We start from the raw sequence: 23,533 nt of genomic DNA, 5'->3' as shown, positions 1-23,533 counted from the left end.
AGTATAAATTTTGATTGTTGAAGTAAAACTTAAGTGGAGCTTTGATTATCCATCACGGCATTATTTGTTAGTTGGATTGCATATCTATTACTTCCATATCCAGTCTTACCAACTACTCCCGTACTCTCCCTTTCCTTTATTCCTCTTTTCTCATGTGCACTGCGTGAGAAAAAAATACGATGTGTTCATAGAATTATCCTGAATGGACTTCCTGTCTCTTTTGATTACCTGTTTGGGTTTCAAATGTCGTAACATTAGGACATATTGATAAGCCTCTGAAGTTGGTAGTTCAAAAAAAGAGTTATACTGAAATGTCCCATGCTGTGGCGGATACATATAGGGGGTGCACGCCCCCCCATGCAGGACTGGTCACATTGCCAACATTGCAGCACCACAATAGGGTGGTTTCCTTTTATTATTTCATTGACTCAATCGAAAGATTACTACGCCTGGAGTACGCATTTCACACTTTTAGATTTTTAAATGACGATATCTATTTTTCGCGATTGAATGAAATGTGAAAAATTCAAGTGCGCGAAATCACGACGGCTAAGTATGAATGCCGGGAAAAGCCCGTGTGACGTCATTCTGTTTCCCACTGCCGCAAAGTGAGGTGACCTTGGGGCGAGGACATGTGCACCACTAGGTGCAGGCTGCTAGCAGGTAGCAGAGTACCCTGCTAGCAGGTAGCGCGTGGCGTAATTATGGATTATTAATACCTTGTCAAATGAAGAAAACTTTCCGACCATTGCCAGTTTTAATAGGTGACATGTTTCCCTGAGCTCTGTGACTCATGCATGCATTTGGTAATCTCAGATTATGTAAAACTCCTATCTACTCATATAGGAACTAGGTCCCTGCGTTGTCACGTGGAGTGGCATCACATGGGTGCCAATCTGGCCTTTTTGAAAATTGACCATTGCCATTTGCCTAAACTGGGATTTCTAAAACCAAATAATTTTTATATTATGAATACACTAATGGTGAGTAACGAATCGCCATCAATGCCTTTCATTTTCTTTGAAGAAGGAAACTACCCTATTGCAACTTTGTTGTATCATAAGACAGCATTTTCTTGTATAAGTGTAAAATTAGTTTAAATGAAACTTTTGTAACTTTGGATATGACTTGATATTTTTCATTACAATAAAAGTAAATGTAGCTCAAGATATCTTTTGCACACCCCCCTTGATTTTTTTGTATCTGCTACTGCTCAAATGCTGTCGCCTAATCATCGTTTAAACCTGACGTATGATCCTTAATTAAGGATCTTGCTTTAAGTGGGTGAACATAGGACGCCTGAAGAATGTGCTGTTTCCAATTCAGTTGACTGTTGTGACATAGACAAGGCCTTCATGAAGGTGTTTCCACCAGCCTCCCAAATTTCCAGTTTGGTATTTCCAGTGGTTTTTCTGTGCTAACTTTTTCTGTGGCAATGAAAATTTTTAGATGTGTACCAACTGTAGTATAAATACGTAATCCACATAAAATCCATTTTCATTCTAAGATAATACTACGCACTTGGGAAACTATTCAATGGTTGCCAATCAAATTGTTGTACAAGGATCTGCAATTGGGTTTGCATACCTGGGCATCATGATTGGGCTACTAGGCTCTAAGGAAACAATCCTGGCTGTTGGGTTTGCACATTCACAAGAGTGCAAATATGTCCTAGTTACGATCCTTTCAATAGCCTGAGGGCCTAAAATGGCCATAGCTATACAGTCAGGTGTAAAAGGGAGTCATTCTTCTCATTATAACTTATGTCTCTGAAGCTCCTAGGAACATGGCTACCCTCAGTAGAGCTTAGAAGAAAATGACTGAAGCTCAGTGGCCACGTTTGTTGAGGATGGTACATACAAACAGGACTGTAAGCATGAAAGGCACTGCAGTAATAGTGCTGGTAAGTCCCCTAGAATATATGATACAGGCGAGGATTTGTATGACTAAAGGTCAGAGGAGAATTAATATTAATTAGATTAGAAGGACAAAAAATAGGAAATATATGGAGCCTAAACCACTAGGGGTGGAAAAAAACATCCTCCACTGCCAATGAAGATAAAGTGAAAATAGCATGATTGTCTGCCAAAATGGAGTGGAAAGATGGAATTGTTTCAAGAAGACTACCACAGAAATAGTTCAGGCACATGAGGTGTGAAAGCTGGTTGAAATCAAGAAGCCATGATAAAAGAGCAACTTTTATCCCTGATAGAAGAAAAAATCTCCACTGTCTCCCCAGAGGATGAACTACTGATGGACCATTGAATATGTAGTAAGGACTTAAGGAATTTGATGGGAAATTTGTGTGCCAATTTCACACTTTAGAAATGAATATCTCCTTTCCATTCATCACCAATTCTGTTGGCATTTGGAGGACTGATGGATTGGGTTATGACCAAACGTTTGGGGTCTAATTCTGGAACAGTCAACTTTGGGACCTTAAATTTGCTAAATTTACTCTTCTGTGGCTCTCTTTATTCAATAGTACGTCACCCATGGTCAATATGGCTTGATCAACTTACTCTCAATCCCAGAGTGAGAGTATGGCTAGGTGGAGGTGAAGTTGTAATAACCTCCTAAGTATGGGTGTTGTATAGTCAATATATTTTTGTTTCCCATTCCTGTTTGAGTGAAATAACTATATATTGATACTCCACTTGCCCTTCCTCTCATTTCGGATGATGTCACGACTATGACCTTGAAATCTCGGAACTGAATAATGTGCTCAATGCAGCAGAACCGAAAAGCCTTTATTGACAGTTCTTCAAGCCACCGAAACACAATGACAGAACCCTGCCGCAATTCAAATTTTGCGGTAACCTAATGAACGCTTCCTACAGGCCAACAGTGTAACCATCTGCGCTCCGCCACCGCGATCAACGCCATCTATCAGCGGGAACATTTATGAAATGTGACGTCAGCTTTCTTAGATCGGATCAGTCGGAGCAGATTAACACAATTCAATGACTTATTTGGTATTTACGTTCAATGCTTTTATTGCAAAGTGAAAGTGTTTTTAGATTTCTTTGAATCCCTTATAATATTTGTGAAAGTGGCAGCTTTTAATTTTGCTTTTTGTGTCTCATACTGTTGACATGTAATATTATAGTGAAAGTGCTACTGTGTATGTTTCATTCCAAGATTTTGCTCACTTTCATCTGTTGAGGGTTTCCAATGAAGCTCAATTTCAATTAATATTTTGCTGTGCATGCTGTATTAGAAGCACAGAATTCCATAGTTTCCACGTTGAACTAATTTGGATGGTCAATAGATGCACATTTGAAGTAATGCTTACAAGTAATCTTGTTAGTTTTTTCCGTATGTTTAATGGCTGTTAATAATTCTTGGGTTTCAAACTGGGTAGTATGCTACATATCCTCTTTCAGCATTTCTATGTGCAATTCGTCCATTGTCATTAGGGATTCAGGAATCCAATGCCATTCTGATTGTGCCCCAGACTTTTATACAGATTACTGTGGTTGTCATATCAGCATCTTGAGAATCAGGATGGCATTGGATTCCTGAATCCCTGAGGGCAATCGATGAGTTGCTCATAAAAGTGCTGGAAGGTGACGTGGAGCATCTTACCTGTGATTGAACCTGAGAAATCTCTATTACAACATACACATTTTGTCAAAGTATATAAAATGAAACTCCTACCCAGACGGCACAGGAAGTTTTCGTACCTAAATACGAGGGTGGACAATCAAGATACAAAAATCGCGCTTAGGAAGTTACTTAGAAGGTTTTGTTTCTTTATTTCCTTTAATGACGAAAAAAGATGCAAGAGGACTGGCAAATTCATATGCATCGATAAAATTGTATCTCATCGATAAAACTGTATTCGGTCTGGGACTATTTTCTTTCGCGGGTGGTGCCATCTGGTGCCATCGTGCCCTATCCTCCTAGAAAGATCACATGCCTTCACAAGCCGTTGGAGATCGCGTCGTTTACGTCACGTCTCACTACATTTCAGGGATTTTTGTGGTTAAGTTAGTGAAGAATAGAGTGTCTGGTAATGGTGAAGTTTCCCTTATTCTTTAATTTCATTCACTGGGCTTCAGAAACGTGTTTGTGAGATATTTTTGTTAGAAATGCCTTTCGTGTGTGTATTGTCGGGATGTAATGGAAACTCCGGGACATATGGTTCAAGTTTTTAGCTCTCCAAAAGATCCTGAGTTGAAGAAGAAGTGCATTTGGGCGATAAGAAGAAAACATTTCACCCCTACGAAAAACTGTGAGGTATGTACTCTTTCTCGCTGTAATTATTTATCAACATCCCGAACTATTCAGTACTAAAAATGGTGATTCAAAATATTGTAGCAGCAATTCTTTTGAAAATTCTTGCATTTTAGTTGTCTTTTTTGTATTAATTCATTCGGTAAACGTGTGGTTAAAGGAGAAACTAGGAATAAGCTGCTAAGTTTATAGGATCGAATATTGCTTCTTAGCTTGCCCTATGGTGTATTACACGTCGGCTTTCATCATTTCAAATTATCTTATGCTATAGTTTAAAACAATAAAAATATCAGGCATACAAATATTTACTATATTTACGAGCCTAGTAATTTGATTTCTCATGCAGAAATACCAAAAATTGGAAATGATTTGACCTAATAAGTTACATGGTATTTTATTATTTATTAATTTTAGGTGTGTGAGCTTCACATTGCACCATTGTGATATCAGAAAGTAATCTGTGGCCTTGGACGAGAAGACGAGGAGTAAATTCTTGCTGAATGGAAGGTGCCCAGATTGGAGGAAGGTACCATTGCTTCACTGTTACCTGTCGCCAAGAAGACAGACATTGTGGCAGAAGTGACATATTTGTGGATGTGGATTTGATTTGTGCAAGTTGGTGCAGTGATAGTGGACGTTCATCGGAGAAAGTATTGACGATAGTTTGTATGTATCGACCAGTCCTCTTTTAAATAATTTTCTATTCGAAAGAGAATAAGAGTAATTGTTTCGCTAAATTAGATGTGGGATAGAAGAGAAAATTGGAAATATTATTGTGGTTGACAATAGAATATACATAATATATGTATTGTATTTCTGTGGGTTTTTTCTTTCCTGCCTCTTTAAAATTTCTTGCGGTGGTGACTTCATGCAAAGTAAGTATAAAATCGGAGGTGTGATCTAAGAGATAACATGTTTTATTTTACAAGTGTTTATGCTGGTGATTTGGCAGGACTTTCATATTTTTAATAGGTTGATACATTTACTGCAGTTACCTAGGGACTTTTACTCATACCAAATAATTTTTCAAATACTTAAGCGCCTGATATGGGTAAGTTTTAGTAGCTGAGACTGAACTATACGTTATTTTTTGCTTGCATTTTGATGAATTCGATCATACTAATAGCAGATGTGTCAGCAATCCTGTTTCATCGGCAATTTTTATTTAAAAATCTTATTTCGTCAGGCTTTAGGGTAAGCTTTTTAATGCTCGTGGGCTATGTGATGTCTTATTTTGTGTCAAAATTAATAAGAATTTACTCTCATTAACATCTCAAGGTTTCCAAGTAAGTACGAGCCACTTAACAATGCTGGATGCTGGTGGTGCGTGAATTAGCCGTGAGAATCTCATTTTTCGCAGAGTTATTTAAGTGGCCGAGTAAGTTTTGTAAATTCTCAATGGGTAAATAATACTATATCATGAATTCTAATTACCATGAAAAACTCACAACCGACAAAAACTTTGTCGGTCGTGAGTCTTTTATGGTTATTAGAATTCATGATATGGTGTTATTTACCTATTGAGAACTTACAATTCATTCGTATCAAGGTTCTCGCTACGGTCGGTAGCTATCGATTGTGTTGCGTTCGATACATTTTTCGATCGTGCGAGTTACGATATAACTAATTTCGACCTAATCGATTGAGATTAGCCTGAGTGCCGTGTTCCTGCGCGCTATGTATCCAATCGTACGTGCTTAGTAGCGGACATTCACATGCTGCGTACGCGCTTCGTCGACAGGCCGCGAATGGTATGTATCCATTGACGAAAAGCGACGGAGCGGCACAGTATCCCCTTAGTCAATGGGTACTATGTACATACGAATTAGATACGGAGGGTTCTGTGCCGTCTGGGTATGTTATTATATTGTATCCATATTTAAACATGTACAACGACAAATTATTGCTTTATGCTAATATTGTGTAGGAGAGCTACTACAAATTAATGATGTACATCAGTGTGGTCATGGTAAAATTAGAAGTGCCGGAGCGCACTTACCTTAACTTTTTGTTAGAGATATTACTCTATGTGTTTTTATCTATTGTTATTCTTGACATTTTAGTATAAATGTTGTTTTGATTATGAATGTATGCATTCGAAATTTTGAAGCAACAAAATTGATGAAGGGTTAAGCTTGAAAACTGAAACTTAAAATTGAAAAAGGGTTGTTAACCAGTGCCGGAACGGCGTTATGGTGCATTTGGCACCATGACACCTCTGATGTACATGGAATAATATTTCTAATAGGAGTTCTCTGATAGTGAAATGTCAGGTAGTGTGTAATCATATCATAAGTTTCTTTAAATATTTCTTTCATGAATGGTACCGTACAATGTACTCTTAATGTTCATTTTTAAACGACATTATCGTCGTTAATTATGGTGTATTTGGTGTTGATATGGTTCAAAATTTGTTGTTTTAATTAATGTTCTAAGTTCATTATCTGCTTTTGAATGCAATTTTGTAAAGTGTTGTTATACTTGTGGTAATTTCAGAATTTATTGTTTAAATAAATGAATTTTTCATTAAAATATTACAGCATTTAAGTTTTTTATTACATTTATTCTCCTCTACCTGAATTTATTTGGTAAAAGTGGTTAATATTAGTGGACGGTACTGGGACCTGCAGGTAAATCAATTCAAAAAGCCCTCTTTGCCGGCTGTATTCTCGACCAATCACAGCTCCTCACGATATTCTGGAGGTGGGGTGGGGAGAATAGGAAAGTCCCGGTTTTTAACGTGGAGTGTCGCTGCCGTGGATCAGTCCATGCCCTACAGCATTGTTTTCTTAGGTTGTTTATTGTTTTCCGTCGGAGATAACGTGAATTCCAGGTTGTGACAATCAGCTATGATACATCCCAACATCGCGCGTGTGCATTACATTATATTTTAACCCGATCCCGCTAGGCTATCGTTGTTTTTGGTGTCTCCCTTAATCCACGGAATTCTACGGTGAGTGGGTGCGAGTATTTGGATGATTGCAAATTCGGCGGTGTTGCGTTATCCAGGTAACGTCATTGATACTTAAGTGTGAATTATTACAATTTCAGGTCGAGGAAAAATTATATCAATCCGACATCCATCGTCAAGAGACCCAGTAGTAGATTTGTCGGGCAGAGGTGTATAATTTTCGAACCAGCACAATGTTTTGCCGGAAAGCGATAATCACGTTGATGGTGATTGCCATTTGTGAATTTGGTAAGTTTTTAGTTACAGCGATGTTTTATTCTTCTTTTATGTAATGGGATGAAAGAAACCCATAAACCCCTGAATATTATATTGTTGTCCCTCTGCACCCTGATTGTTCGTTCGCAATCTTGGGTATCAAGCCTGTTCGTTCATAGAAGTGTGTCTTGTAAGTGTTGTATTGTGTAATTCTTTAATGGAATCGGTATTAGTCTGTTGGATAGTTTCTAACTCAAATAATAAATTCTTTTCAGTGATTCTTAATTGCTAAATATTAGACATCTCGTTTTCACTGCGTTTACCCAGTTAGTAGACCAACTTTTGGATAAAATGTTTCTGAATGCATATCTCAATCAAATACCCAGGAAATTTTAATTTTATTCGCAGTGTAGGGATACTATTTTCACTCAAATTTGCTGTATTCTCCCTATGGCCTTTTTTTTCAAAAAAATATTTTAACATCTACTGTAAGAACATCTTGAAATCATTTTAAAATTATTTTGAAAGCAAATTAGCTTTCTCTGTTTCAATTTCTAAAATATTTATTTCATTATTTTTAAATCATTTTAACATAAGTTCCAAATATGTATGTCTAACTCGTGAAGGAGCTATGAATTGCATATATTTTAAAATTGTTTCAAAATATGCTGCAACTATTTGAGCCTCCTTCTAAAATGATATGTTGTTTTATCATCGGTGACGGTATAGTTTTATCGAACCGCCAATTTTAGTCTGATCTTCACCAAAATTAGTATACACAACTTACTTCACATTCTAAACAATCCTAGGGGTGGGAAAAAGCGCTTAGAGTACAAATAAAAATTTACTAATTCATTACTTATCTTGATGTCGGATTGGTAACTTATATGTTGCAGGAGCCATCATAGATGAGAAAAGATGATCGAAAACTAAACCGTTGCTCAGGTGAACAAATTAGTTTGTATCAGAGGGTTTTGATATAAATTCGAGGGACGAATGAATGTTTTTAATACAAAACCATGCCTAGACCCACCCTGGCATAATCCGACCTGCCCACATAATTTTGCTAATGCCGTCAAAAGCCCGTCTGTCGGAGTCAGTCGACACATAAATAAGAAAGAAGCTTCCGCCGTGCGCTACTCAACCCACCCCTCCGGTCCTACGACCGTACACTAGGAATAAGCCATTCATTCGCTTGGATTTTACAAAATGTAGAGAGGAAAATTTGCATCCTTTACAAGACCCATCATGCCCCGTCTATACCCAAACCTTAGCAACAGTTTGTTTTTGATCGTCTTTTCTCATCTATGATGGCTCCTGCAACGTTTAAGTTACCCATCCGACACCAAGATAAGTAATGATTTAATACATTTTTATTTGTACTCTAAGCGCTTTCGCCCACCCCTAGGATTGTTTAGAATATGAAATAATTTGTGTATACTAATTTTGGTGAAGATCCGACTAAAATTGGCGGTTCGATAAAACTACACCGTTGCCTTATTATCATGATATGCACACGTTAAGAATGACGAACTGTGACAGTAAACACTTCGACATGGGTGTAACACTTGAATACGAGCATAAACTTCTTGAAAGGAGTAGTAAAAGCATCATGAGAATCATGAGCATTTCCATCACTGTTTGCATCAGTTAATTGCCACGGATGAGTACTCAATGCTTACATCACTGTACTCACAGTCCTGAGGTAAAAGTGGAAATGCAAGGTGAACATATGGAGGGGCAGCAAACTCTTGGCATTAGCATTGAGTTATCTCAGCCTTTTGTGAATCTTGTCATGAATCAACACCACACTACACCATACATGAAACATAGTATGTATCACAGAATCCACTAATTGCTGATGACCTCACTCTGTAAAGGCAGGTATGATTACGTGGTAGGGGTGCTCCCACAATTCGTGGGTTTCTACCACGTTGTTTCATATCTGATGACAAGTTTAACTGGTAATCCCACCAGAATCTTTAGGTCTAACAAGGACTTAGATGCTAATAGGCCTGTATATATGGTCAGAGTGGTCGTAATTGCATTTGTTTTTCAGTCAGGTTTGGTCTGATATGCTGAAGTCATTTATTGGTTTTGGGAGTCGGTTTTGTAGGAAAGTCTCTTCCAGGCATGAGGGATTGGCTAGCTATCCACTCTATTGAAGTTTCTTGGTATATTGGCAAATTCTTTAGGCTCTTGGATCAACCTCAGGAAGTGACTCTTTTCCTTGGCGATAACTCACGAGTCTTAAAAATCAATCTCATGTTCGGGTGTGGTTCATGCATGCTCAGCAATTTTGGAGAGACTGGAGTCTATCATCTTGGTAGCCCTCTGGTATTCTTCCATTCATACCTGATGGAGAGCCCAAAAAATGTACATATGTACTATTCACCAGGGAATTGTTAAATCACACCATTAACTCTATCCAACACATGAAAGAGTATTTGGATGTTGAAGTTTGTTTGTATGTATTTTTTGGTGCCTGTCATTTTTCATGTGAATTGCTCATCAAATTTTTAGAATGATTGTGGGTTGGATTATAGCCGTGTATTTTTAGCTGATTCTACTCACTTATATGTTATGGCTTACTCTCAGATGGTGTGGTGTCCACAGATAAGATGAAACTAGAAGATCTAAAAGCTATTACTTTGGAAAAGGGTAAATTTGCAGCAAGTCGGAGATATAGTAACCCAATCCCACAGCTTGTATGTACTGGTGGTGATGCTGGTTGTCAAGCATACGCTCCTAGAACTGTACGGTGTATCAATGAAGGCTGGGATGGGCTCAGCGTACAGGTGAGAAACTTTTGAAAGGCCTTTCAAGTAGCACATTCATTCTATATCATTCCTGTTACAAATGGTATTTATGTGTAGCATTTGTTGTTATGCAGTCTTTAAATGAGGGTGAATGAATTGAATCTGCTGATTGAATCACATTTACTTCATACATCTTTAAAATGGATATGTTTAGCCGCATCAATGTTTAAGGCTACATCAATTTTTAGGCTTCGCTATCTCTGTTTTGGTGATGGTTGAAATGAAATTGTTTAAGTAATGTGGCCAAGCTGTCTGGTGGTAGTTGTAGGTAGGTGTAGTTTTTATAATTTAATTAGTGTTCTTATTCTTAATGTTCTTGTATATTTTCCTCAGCTCATGATTCTTCCTTATCTGCCATTAGCCATTTTTTCAATCAGCCCAAACACCTATTATCAAATTTTATTTTCTGAAGTAATTAGTTTCTTCTCATTTTGTTTTTAAGTGTTCAGACTTCTACTCCGTCCAGTAGGGCTGGTTGTATGATTCTTTTATACATCTGAATTTTAGCTCTTCTGTTCATCAGTAGTTTGCTTTAAAATATTTTTGATGAGCTCCAATAGCATTGTTGAACAAATGCCAGACTAAATTGGATTTCTTCCTCTTGCTACAGTAGAAGCCCAGTTTTACGAGTGCTCATAATCCCTCGGAAATTACTTGCAAAACCAAGCGCTCGTTGTATCCAACGGCATTGAATAAACTGACCAAAGTCCCATAATCGTTCGTATTTAGAGTTTTTCTTTTGTTTCCGCGGTATTTATCGAACTAAAACAGCGTAAGAGTCATTATCAGGCACAATCTAGTTGAGTATCAACATATTTAAAGAAATAAACAGGGGATTTTCAAATTTATAAAATATTAATTACCCAGTTTCGGTGATTTTATTCCCATTCTTGTATTTTTGATCGCCGAATACAGCTGTAAAAACAGCATAACTAGTCTCAATGAATATGTTTGGTATGAGGTGGACGTTTGTGGATAATTTTGAGAATACATCATGCCGACAATATCAGTTTTGTTGAGTTTTCGAATGATTCACCAGTACATCAGTCAGTTGAGAAAATTGGCCTGAAGATTCAATGAAATACGGCATGATTCGGTGGTCAAAGATATTTCTCCCCATTGGAAATGAAGTCAGCTTTCGTCTTTAACATCACACCGTTTATGGTCAGTCCTGCAGACCTTTGTAGACAAAACCACTTGAATAGTGCAGATTCCATTTGTGGTCCCATGCCCCAAATGTTTTTGGCTGCTAAGTGTTCCTAGTTCGTTCACTACTGCCTGAATTTTATCTTTCTTTAATATTGTGAACAACTTAAATGAAGAGACACAAACCGCCTCCCGATATCAGTCTTTAAAGTACAGCTACTTTTGCACACATCTATAATTTTAATTTTTGCATAAAGACCAAAATATTTACGTTTCCCGGACATAATGCACTCATGCAAACCACCTGACACTACTACACCCCTGAGATTGAATACACTCCGCCCCCCCAAGCGAGTAAGATCCACCCCTTACCAACTCTCCATTGTCGTGTGATTGGGTGCATCCAGTTGATGGGATGGTGGAAGTTTTTCAATCGCTCTCTTCTGCTGAATGCTGAGGCCCCATCAGCCCTTTGCCTTGGATCGTGCTCAAAGGATCGGGTGCATTGAGTTCACCCCTCCATATAGTCCGGGCCCGAGAATTGTCTGAGGACGGCCAGAAGGGCCTAGTTTGGGGTTGGGGGTAAGGTTGCCAGGTAAGAAAGCGAAATGCCTACATCACTTGTAAACAAAATGCTTCCATGAAGAAAGGAGCCGGAAGGGATGACGACCTTGAAGGACACAAAGGAACGACCCCTTGTTTTGGTGATTCGAAGGGAGGGCATTAATGGTTTTTCAGGCTTGTTGTTTTGCTTCATATGCATGTGACAACTGTTGTATGACTAGGCGAGGGTGTGAGGTGCATTTGGGGGCCAGTGATTGGCTGCAATCCAAGCTGGTCGAGGGTTCTCCAGCACTCCTTTTTGGCTGTCATTGGACAAATCTCGCTGGCCGGACTGTAGTCAGAAGGTTTTCTTGAGGACGATTGCGATGATATAAATATTTTACTTAATGTACAAAATCTTCAGTTCATTCGAAAAAAATAAACCCTGGGCAGATTATACACTTGCAATAAAAGCACCGCATGGTAACGGATTAGCGATGACGCATGTGCTGATTTGCAAAATTCAGAAGGGAATATTATTTTTGACATAGGGGTAGTATATAGGAGGTCTTTAATAATTGCCAGGGGATTCAAAGCATCTGGTGTAGGAAATAGCATTTTTTAATTTTGCTCGCATAGGTCGTATCACTTAATGGTAACCCGCATCTTAGTTAAGCCATGAGTTTAAACAAATTTCAGGGATTGCGAGGAACTGCGTCACAGTTTTGCTGATATGATGTGAAATTGAATAATAAAGAATTTTGGGGAGTACGAAGAAGAAATATTGAAGATTCACTATGATTGGTCGCTAAGAAGAGGATTTTTACTGTCAGCACAGTAATTGTGCTTTTACAAATTTTTTCACAGTTGATAACACGGTGGTGCTGAGTCCTCATTCGCAAACCTAAGGTTGATTGTTATCTTACCATCTTTCCCACATGGCAATTGCTGACGATGTCTTGATCGAACTGCATTCCGATGCATGTATGAAATATAGAAATACGCATCACCGGATAGCATGCAATGGCAGGTAATGTTGCTCTAGTTTTCCGATAGTTTTCTAGTTTTTTTTTTTTACCAAGAGGATAGGGGGGGGGGAACTAACTCCCTCTCCCACTGTCATCTTCCTCCCAATCTCCTCCCACTGATAACTGTGCATAACAATAGAAGAACGTAAAATGGGAGTGCGCGGAGCGTACTCTAGGCCGTAAATCACATAAATGCTTGGACGTAACTGGCTTTAGGTGTTGTAGATCTGATGCACATCTTGTAATTTTAGTTTAATAAACAAATAATACGAAGCATAATAGTTAATGCTTGCTCAGGGGTTCATCGCCCTCGAGAAATATCTGTGGTAAAACCAAGTGTACACAGTCGATGGAACTTTTTGACTTCACAAAATCCAATTTATTTTACATATAAATCATAGGCCTTTTAGCGGTACAAAGATTATCACTCGCAAAAACGCAATTCTCGTACAATGCCGTACTCTTAAAACTGGGCTTCCACTGTAGTTTTCATTTATTAGTGTAAAACCCAGATATTTGATAGTCTTTGTTCTTTCAAGTTTAAAGTTTAGGACTTCGAAGTGTGGTTGATTATCAGGCCATCTGCTTATTTTCATTGACTTAATTTTTTCCTTATTTAGTTGTAGTCCTAATTTCTTTGTTTTAGTGATTAGCGCTTCTGTTATCTCTGTAATATCCATTCTATATATGTTCTGTAATATTCTTTCAGCTATAAGCTTACCAAATCATCTGCAACTCATATAACATTTTTTTTTCAAATTTCCCGCTACAACTCACTGTTCCTGAAGCTTCTTCTGTGACTAGGTTGATTAGCAGATATATTTTTCCAGTTTAGTTCAATTTAGTTTAGAGAGGGTCTTGTGTTTAGTTTTTGAAGAGTTAGTGTCATAATACGCTTCTCCTTTCAGGTTGGTTCATCTACGAAGATATCTTCAACATCCATTCATATTACTTCTTCACCAACTCCTGTCTCTTCGTCACAATTTAGGAGATTCTGAAAATACTCTTTCCATGTACATAGTAAGAATGGTTTCTTTTCCCTAACCTGCTTGCCTTCCATTTCTTTAATTCCAAATCTAGGGTTTGGTTCACGTTTCGTTTTGAAAAAACTTTTCCGTTCTGTGAAAACCTTTTGAATCGTTTTTTGTTTGGCCTTCTTCAGCTTTTATTATTACATATACTGTTTATAAATTACCTTTGTTAGTCCTTAACACACAAGTTGGATCCATATTGATTCTTTTGTATCATTCTTCAGCTTCTGGTGTTCGATTGTTCAACACATTTACTTATGTAACCTCAGCCCATATATTATCAATGTTGTGGGATAAAGAAAGAAAAGCCTGATAGCAAGCTGTTAACCCACTGCTAGATTTAATATCCATTATAGGGTGAGGATTGTGAATTAGGAGGTATCATACACCATGCTGGCATTCCTGTTTCTGATAATCTGCTCAGCTTAAAAAATTGTCCAATTGGATATGTGAAAACAAGAATATAGTTCACAATGAAGTGAAACCCAGAATAATTTTGAACAAGGGAATGAAAAAAGCATATAAATAACTGATTTCTGTACAATATAAAATAATTTCTGAATGGATTGGGCCTGGATTTGATATTAGGATATTTTTGTAAACTTTGGTTGTATGGAGATTCATTATACTGTGGTTTTACTGTATTTATATTCTCTTTAGAAAAATTATTCAAAGCCGTACATTCCATTTTATTCAGTTATTTTTTTGAGTCCTTGGAAAATTCAATTTCCTTGGTTAATTTTCATAATGCTTCATTTTTACCTATTTTCTAAGCAAACCTTTTTTACTTGCAGTGGGAGTGTAAGGCAGATATGCCAGACGTTTATGAATTTGGAACCATTTCTGTTGTGTGTGAAGGGTATGACTACCCAGAGGACCGATTTATTTTAAAGGGATCTTGCAGTGTAAGTTAAATTAATATATTTTTCATATTACACGTTTTATCTATTGATAGGCTTAATAAATGCTACTGTGAAGAGACTTAATAATATGTCAGATGAGTTTTTCAAAGCAGCTTGCATGTTAGTGATTATATTGCACTCGTTACTACATAGTTTTATATCCATGCTAATATTTTGTACTTCTCTACTGAAGTTTTAGAGGTATAATATGTATTGTGAATTGGGAAAGCCATATTAGGTATGACTTCACAGAAGTTTTCTATATTCCTTTCCAAAAAGTGGTGCCTGATATGGCTGAAAAATCAATTAGTTTTTTCTTTCACTGTGGCTGATGGCTGTTGTTACTGGCCGTGGTTTTATTTCCTCTAGCTGGAATATACATTAGAATTGGCTGGAAAAGCTAGCAGACCAAGAGAGAGAAGCTACCACTCTAAGACTGGTGAAAAGCAGGACTCCGGGTGGTTTTATATCTACTTACTAGTGGTGTTAGTGGTTGCAGGCTATATAATATACTCAAGATTTTTATCCAGTGATGTGAATGGAAGACAGCATGAAACGTATGTACAAGACTTTGTTCCTTACAATTAGCTCTACTTTAAATTCCTACTAACATTTCACATAAATGTGGTCAGTTAACAGATGAGAGTGCACAAGTGCGCTGCATTGCCAAGAATGGTTTACGGTATTGGATGAGTCGATTAACCTATTCAGAGTGGAGCATTTGCAGTGTGCAACCTTGAAAAATGGGAGGGTTTTTCTGTCATGTGAGAAAGAGGCTTTCAGTGCTGAAAATGTGTGCCCTAGGTCATAGAAAGACTTTTATGTGGTAGGAAAACCTATCAATTTTTTACGGTTGCAAATGAAAAATGTTCCAGGTTGAATGTGTTAACTATTTTCATCTGCGAAAACTTTGGCATTCCCATACAGTGGCAGTTACAACTTTAAATCAAAATTATGCCTCTTGGGGTCATTTTGCTCATATGACCTTTCTCTTACTCATTTGATTGTAATAGCTAAAAGTAGAACTAACCTTAGAACTCTCCCTTGGCCACTGCACACTATGAGGATGTCAAGGTGGTGTTTTGTCAAGGATGTCTTTTGAGGTGTTCAAAGGCAAATAATATATGAGATGATTCCAACGAATGTGCTCCCATTAAAAATTAATCGGGACTGATATAAATTTTTATCAATCAAAGTTACATCTAAGTATCATTTGGTATGCATGCCCTTTCAGGGACCTGTCTGGGGACATGTTTACTGAAAAACATGTTTACACCTATCCATGCGAGACTTGCATGCTATGTTTCATTAGATATGGCAGTGAAGCTGTCATCTTTCGCTTATATGATCGAAACTTTATCCTCGTAAGGTTTCTGAAATCAATATCACCTATCTTGTGTGCCTCTATCGAGGGACACACATGAGATGTACTCGGCAGATTTTGATCAAATTTATTAGAATGGTAGTGTTTGGTCATAAAGCCCAAATGTGGAATTCCCTATCCATGATGCCTGTTGGGAGTTGGAGATATTAGCCTCCTTAGTTTTGGGCTTGTCACTATATATTCCTGGGGATCAGGTTGGTGTGGTGGCTAGAGCTTCCTTCTCTACCCCTCTCGTACGGCACCAATGAGCTTACCTGTCCCTCATCTCCCCCAGATACCATACCATGTTCCTCCCACCCTGAGGGTCCAGGTTCAAATCCTGGCAGTGGCATAGGTGTTCTAGAGAATACCCAATCCCTAATTGAGTGCTTTGTAGAGGGCAATTCAAGTACAGAGCTCCTTCCGTCAGATGGGACGCTTAGCCGTGATCCCCTTGGGGGCTTTTTCTAAGAGCAGGCTGATGCTGATGCCAGGTTTCTCTCCACCTTTCCTTCCCTAACCCTTCCTCGTGGTACTAATGACCTTACCTGCGTGTTGTCTCCTCTAAATACGATACCATTCCCATGTACTTCTGAGAAGCTCCTGGCCAAGATTCTAGCAAGGCAGATGGTGGTGAGAGCACCAGGGTGTAACAGCTGTTTTGGTCATGTCCTCCGATTCCTACAGGAGGGCCCTGGGAGATGAGAGGTGCAGGCTAGAAAAGTTTGCTTGATTATATTTGTTGAGAGAAAAGTGGTAATGTTATTTTCACATGTTTATAAACAAACAGAAAATTATGCCAAAACTGTGTTTTGCTTTTCTAATGGAAGGTGTTTTTATTGATGGAAGTTAGACTAAGTAGCATATCAAAGACCACTTTTCTAAAACAATTTTTACTTTTAATGTTGCATTAGATATAGTGTTGAAGCTAGTATCCTTTGTAGAGAAAATCAAAATTTTAACTTAATGATGCTTGTAATGGAATGTACCTATTTGGAGTACATAAAAACTAAGAAATTCATAAAAATGGAATTATGAATGTTGATCACTGTCCACAATGGCATTCTGAGTGGGAATATTGTTAAATTAATTTATATTTATAGTTATATTTTTTAATTTATATTTACAATTCTCTTAAAACATTAGCCACAAATTGTTTATCACAGTTAACTTTCCATTTTTAGCTCTTTTCTGATGTTAACATAGCAAACAGTATGCATTATGATTTCATTAAAAAAAATACTATTTATAGTTGGTTGATAACTGAAACTTTTATCAGCTTGTGGTGAAAAACATGATGTTTCACTTTAATTTCCTTCGTATTTGTTGTATTGTATCTCTATGAGTGTTTGTAATTGTATGTGTAACTGTCCTTGAATAGTAATGTGCTTCTAGTCGTGAATTGCGGAGTATGAATAGTTAATATTGTTTTCCTACAGGCGTGGGGGCCCAGATATTGGATGGAACATTCCAAATGCACATTACAAAGAGAGTACCACTGGAGGATTTGATCGACCACCACCTTACAGTGAGACTGCTTACAATCAATATGGCTCTCGAAGTTTTCCAACAAATCAAGGCCTCGGGGGTGGTGGTGGTTTCTGGACTGGTTTGGGAACCGGTGGACTGCTTGGATATATGTTTGGCAGTCAGAGGTATTGAATGATTTCTGTATTCTAGCAAAGCTTCATATTCTCTTTTCCTTTGATGCATAGTAGGGAGAAGTTACAGTTACTGCTGTTAGAAAGACACAGATTTCTATTATGCAGTGTTTGAGATATTTTTGTGTATGTTGCCTCTCTCTAAAGTGCTATGCCTGTTTAGGGCATTTCATGTTCCCTGGTTGCAGTAGACCCTCAATATATGGAACATGCCATGATACTGTGTCTTTCCACCAATACATTGTGAATCTTTCAAAATTTACTCATTCAAGTATGCATATTTATTATTTGATCATTTTGCTCTTTACAGCCGTTGTAACTCAAGTTCCAGTTGCCATTGACCAATAAATAAGCGTATTAGATACCATTAACATGGAAGGTGGCACTCTGCCATACCTGATAAAGTTTACCTTGGATTGCCACTGTCATTGAATTTAGAAGTTGCATGACTGTTCATAACTTCACAAATGAGTGTCTAGACAGCCCTGAATGATTGCCTTGAACTTGCCGTGTTCTTCCTCCTTGGACCATTGTCGATTTATTTTTTCCTAAATTTAGTAAATTCTTGTATTCCCTCACCTGAATCTGTAATGTTCTTCCCCAATAATGCTTTTTCATCTGTGCGGTAACTCCTTGATGCATTGTTTGAATTATTGCCATAATGTCAGGGGGATAAAGTTTTGCCATTGTTAGGCCATTAATATTCATTCTTGATTATATCTCTTATCATGTGCAATCCTGCTTCATATTCTTTGGGTAATTTCAGCATAGTCTCTCCAACTTCATTCTTTGCAATCAATTCTAGACGTAGCTGCTAATGCCTCAGAGGACTTCAAATTAAAATGATTTATCATTCACAAACTCTGCTAGCTATGAAATGGCGTTCAAAGAAGCATTTGCCTGTCATTTCGATGAGCGACAAAAGGGCCTGGGTGACACAATAGTTGTTTTTAGACTGGTTTGAAAAATCATCAACTGCCGGCAATCCATTACGAACCCCTGAGATAGCAGAGGTTAGCCTACCCGCACGACAGGAGGGAATTTCAGAAGCCCGTACGAATTTTTTTAATGTGAATAAAAGTCTTTGAATGCATGCCCAGTATCTTTAAAGATACTTTAAACTATAAAAATTATATAAATAAGGTATTTTAAGGCTATTTATGGGAATATATATGGTTTAGAGGAAATTAGATACCCAACACCTATGATACCAGGAACGCATCCCTATCTTCCCAATGTTAAAATGCTCTCATATAACGCAAATTCATATTGTGCAAAGACCCCAAGGAACGCATCCCTTGCACTATACGAGGCATGGGTGTACTAAGTTAAAGCATGAAAGCGTTATTTCCCTTCTTAATTGCTGGTGATGCCTCTGGTGTAATCCCGAAGACATGGAAGAATCCTGATCTCTGATCCTAGCATAATATCTAAAGCAGTAATCCCCACACGATATAACACTGACAAAAGGGAACTCTTTTACAACCTACTCCCCGACAAAACCCTTGCAATACTGGGTGTTTCTTGCGATGATGCTTCTAGAGGCAGGTAATGCACTGTTAGCAATGGCATATGTAAAAAACTGATGCTGTGCTTGTAATTTATTTCATTAAAAAAAAACTGCATTCTTTACATGTTTCCCGGTCTTTGTTGAGAATGCTAAATCAATAAATTCATACTTGTAAGTTTTGTTGGCGTTTGGGTCCATCAGATGCAAATGGTTTTTTTCATTTCTTTGCTGCATATCCCTGCATTTTATATTAGTCGCAGTTTCTTGCAGCTGGCTTTTGTTCAGCAAGTGACATCTGCATAATATCTGCATTATATTTTTTGTGAAATGATATCTAGTTAATACCTTTTCTTATATTACCAATTTTGATTGAAATTGTTTTTGTGGCAGTGCCGTGGATACACTCAGTGTATTATTTCAATGACGTTGCGGGTGTAACACTCAAAAGGAATTTTTTTAAGCAATGGCAATTTTAATGAAACAATGGCAAATTTAAAAAATGTCTGTCTGTTTAATAAATTTTAATTCTCTGAGTTTAAGTTGGCCACTGCATGTATGCAATTTTTTGTAAATTTGTATCGATTATATTACTACATATTAGATGAAGATAATATATAATTTATTAATTTTAATGTTTATGATGAATACTAATGGAGTATTGTGTTTTATATGTTCTTTATTATGTGCCATGTATTGTTTATAGATTTCTTGCTGTATCTGATCTAACATGGCAAAGTAAACAACATTAATCCCCTATATGGTGATAAATATATGTATTATAACATTTTCAGGAACCAAGCTCCCAGAGCATCTAGGTCAAGTTACACCAGTGGAAGTTTTTACCCGGGAACTGACAGTAATGATGACCGCTCCAGCTCCACATCTGGTGTGAGGACTGCCACTGGCTATGGAGGGACAAAAAGAAGATAGAAGATGAGAATATTTTAATGTCATTACTGTTAACCATGAGTTAGCTATTTTTATTGTTTGTGATATCTTGCCTTACTTCAGGTTTCTTATCATAAGATTATTTAAAATATAAGGACATCCTGTGGATGTTTAAATGATGATCTCCTCCCACTTCTTTCGGGGTACTGATTTAAGTTTTTAAAATAACTTTTATTGCAATTGACTTCGCTTTTCAGGTGGGTATTTTTCATTAATTTATGCCATTAATCAAGTTTTATTAAATTAGTTTATTTGAGTTTAGTCAGTGTGGCCTTCAGTTTTCTCTGATGTCAACCATGCAAAATGTGTTTCCCAAGTTAAATGAAATGATAGACAGTCATGTGGCTGAAATCAAATCGGTGTGAATCCCAGTTTAAATGTTGATTTAAATGGCCTGTGGTACTGAAATGATGTAAAATCAAATCTGAATCCTCCTGATTTTGAGAGCAGCATGTCTAAAAATTCTTTGTTATTGTAAAACTTTTTGAATAAATAAAAAGTGTGTTTACTCCTATCGACATATATTGATTTTGAAATATGACCTAGTATTGTGCAAAAAAAATCCACAGAGAAAAATTCATTTGCCTTCACCGGGATTCGAGCGCAGATCCCTCAATTTCTGGTCGAGTGCTTTAGTCAGTTAACATACCGAGGCATTATTCTTTCCTGTGGTTATTTGTGGACACTACTGGACAAGGTGGTGCTGCTGCCGTGGACACACTCAGTGTTTTGTTTCAATGATGTTTTGGGGGTAACACTCACTATGGAATTTTTTTAAACAAGTGCAATTTTAATGAAACTATGGCAAATTTAAAAAAATGTCTGTTTAATAAATTTTAATTGTCTGAGTGGAATGCTTGTGGCACCACATGCTGAGCATAGGGTACCACAAGCAGTCCAAATTGTGCATGTGTGCACAGCACCACAGACGAAGAGCAAGGTCCAGACTTAGAACACATGGAGGTTTTGACTTGTTGTATAGTTGAGTATATTGGGACTAGCCATGGTTATAACTTCATGGAAGTCATCCACAATGCACATGTTCTGTGAAAAAATCATTCGCCTAGACTGGGATTCAAATTCCATCTAAAATCAACAGTTAAAAAAAATTGGTATCATTAAAATTCGGTATAAAAAGTCTATTGATAAAAATAAAAGAAGAGGCTGCCAAAAATTTAACAAAAATTAAAATACAAAATGAATATCATCTGTTATTGCCTATTTGAGAGATGCCATTGAATAAACTTGTAAATATTTGACAAATTTTAAGAGTAATATATCCCCCAGGAATCCCAGTCGAGGCGAATGATTTTTTTGCAAAATATGTATGTGCTTTGTGGGTGACTCCCGTAAAGTTATCACTGTAGCTAATCCTGGTATACTCGAACTGACCCAGTACATATTGCTGTGCCTCTGGAAACCTTGAATGTCAGGGAATTTATTTATGTTGGTAATGGGATGTCAGGGATAATAAAAAGTGAATTTATTAATAGGTATCAGATTTGTCTTAAATTTCAAATGGTCATATATGTACTCTTATCTTCATATGCATAGACATTTTGAATATTTGAGCATTGCATGCTTTATTGTTACAACTCTGATTCCTCTATCTCGTAAAACTTTCATGGAGTTGGCATAGTCCAGTCTCTTTTTATTTTGTTTTTATCAATAGACTTTTTTTACCAAATTTTAATGATACCATTATTTTTAATTGTTGATTTTAGATGGAATTTCAAAAATAAAGATACCCTTAATATTCCATTTTTCGATCTCCTTCTCCTCCTCAAGTTATTCTCGATAAATAATTTAATGCATCGTCCCTTTAGGCTGTTGATGATGTTATGAGCTTATAGTGAGCGGATCACCGCTTCTCTGCTATTCCTTGGTCATGTGTACGAGCCTTGCACGGTTCATGGTACTTTACAAGCTTGTGAGAATTGCCTTTCCTCAGTCTAAGATTTTTGAACTCTAATGGCGTTACCAATTAATGAAAAGCTAGTGGCAACTTTCACATTTTCGAATTTTAAAGTTAAACAATAGAATTGATGAATGAGGAACATTTTTTTACTGTAACTTATCCTTCCCTGCCATATACTGAATTATTTTAATGTTTTGAAATTTTTGGGTCTGAATGAACGACTCAATTATGCCTTTGTTAGTATTCTGGTAAACACTTACAATAGACCCTTGATTCTGTATATACGTAGTTCTAATATGCATTTTTTGGGTTATCTGCCTAATACTTCCAAAATTATCTTCCAAAAACTGTCATTTTTCTACACTTCCCCTCCAATTTGTTTTTCAATTGTATTGGCACTAAAGACGCAGAGAAAGAATGACTGAGAAACCATGATAAATATCGGTGATAAGTTGCCGTAATGGATTTACTACCTCTTTCGACTATCATCATGGGCTGTCCTCTCCATTGGAACAGGTAGTCGAATCTCTGGTGTGTTGTGATGCTGCCTGAAAAATAACAGAATTAATCAGGAAAGATTTGAGATTGCCTAGTAGTGGCCCTAAGGACTCACTAAGCTGGGTCTCAAGCTGGGCCTGAATACATCGGACAATTGCTACCTCAGCTGTCACTTCCCTTCCCTCGCGTCGGCCAGAGCCGACATCCGGTCGTCTGCATTGAAAAATCCTCGACAGCTATTCCCGATGTCAGGTGTTCTGCATATGAAAATGCCTGTCGGATCCACCCGATGTCCGGCGCAAAAGGGTTAACTCTGCCTTATTGCACGGCAACTGGCATATGGCCTGTAGTTCTTACCTAGTTTTAATGGTTGGTCTAGGCAATGGATGATTTCCTTACTTGCATACTTTAACCTTGCATGAGTGTACTTTGTGCACTCACAATATCACATCACATTAATCAATTTATGTGGCCAGGGATTTTGTTTCTCAGGAAATGAAATTGTCCCATGCCTTCCACGAAAACGATGATGAATAGGGATTTACCATTGAAGTTGATAATTTTGGCCATTATTCTGGATGGGATTTCAACCTTTCCATTCACCAGGATTGTGGGAAAAATTGTCATCTTCATTACTGTTCCAACCCCATTGCAATTGATTGGTTTTTTGAGGTTTCCATGCTATCTGCAGCAAATCTGCCCTCTGTGTGGGTTGATAAGTCAATTGTGCTATGGGCTGTATGGATTATTCCTTCTTTATG

The 23,533-nt window shown here is 37.4% G+C and overlaps 1 protein-coding gene across 1 annotated transcript; it reads left to right on the top strand.

Annotated features, from left to right (window-relative positions):
• The first annotated feature begins 7,006 nt into the window (after positions 1–7,006).
• LOC124170908 (store-operated calcium entry-associated regulatory factor-like) lies at positions 7,007–20,870 on the top strand. The gene is made up of 7 exons (XM_046549956.1): positions 7,007–7,192; positions 7,291–7,438; positions 10,004–10,203; positions 14,767–14,877; positions 15,244–15,431; positions 17,677–17,892; positions 20,200–20,870. Exons 2-7 carry the CDS (start codon positions 7,384–7,386, stop codon positions 20,336–20,338), a joined length of 909 nt encoding a protein of 302 aa, XP_046405912.1. The 5' UTR covers positions 7,007–7,192; positions 7,291–7,383; the 3' UTR covers positions 20,339–20,870.
• Positions 20,871–23,533: the final 2,663 nt, after the last annotated feature.

This window comes from Ischnura elegans, chromosome X, assembly GCF_921293095.1.
Source record: "Ischnura elegans chromosome X, ioIscEleg1.1, whole genome shotgun sequence".
NCBI lineage: Eukaryota > Metazoa > Arthropoda > Insecta > Odonata > Coenagrionidae > Ischnura > Ischnura elegans.
Note: the sequence above shows the minus strand (reverse complement) of the source record. Positions and strands in the feature narration are given on the sequence as shown.

What these genes read in the sequence shown, in the direction of transcription:
- LOC124170908 (XM_046549956.1), top strand. Translation starts at nt 7,384, where the DNA reads ATGTTTTGCCGGAAAGCGATAATCACGTTGATGGTGATTGCCATTTGT. An exon ending in GATTGCCATTTGTGAATTTG is followed by an intron (nt 7,439 to 10,003) that starts GTAAGTTTTTAG and finishes GCTTACTCTCAG; the next exon opens with ATGGTGTGGTGTCCACAGAT. An exon ending in GGGATGGGCTCAGCGTACAG is followed by an intron (nt 10,204 to 14,766) that starts GTGAGAAACTTT and finishes TTTTACTTGCAG; the next exon opens with TGGGAGTGTAAGGCAGATAT.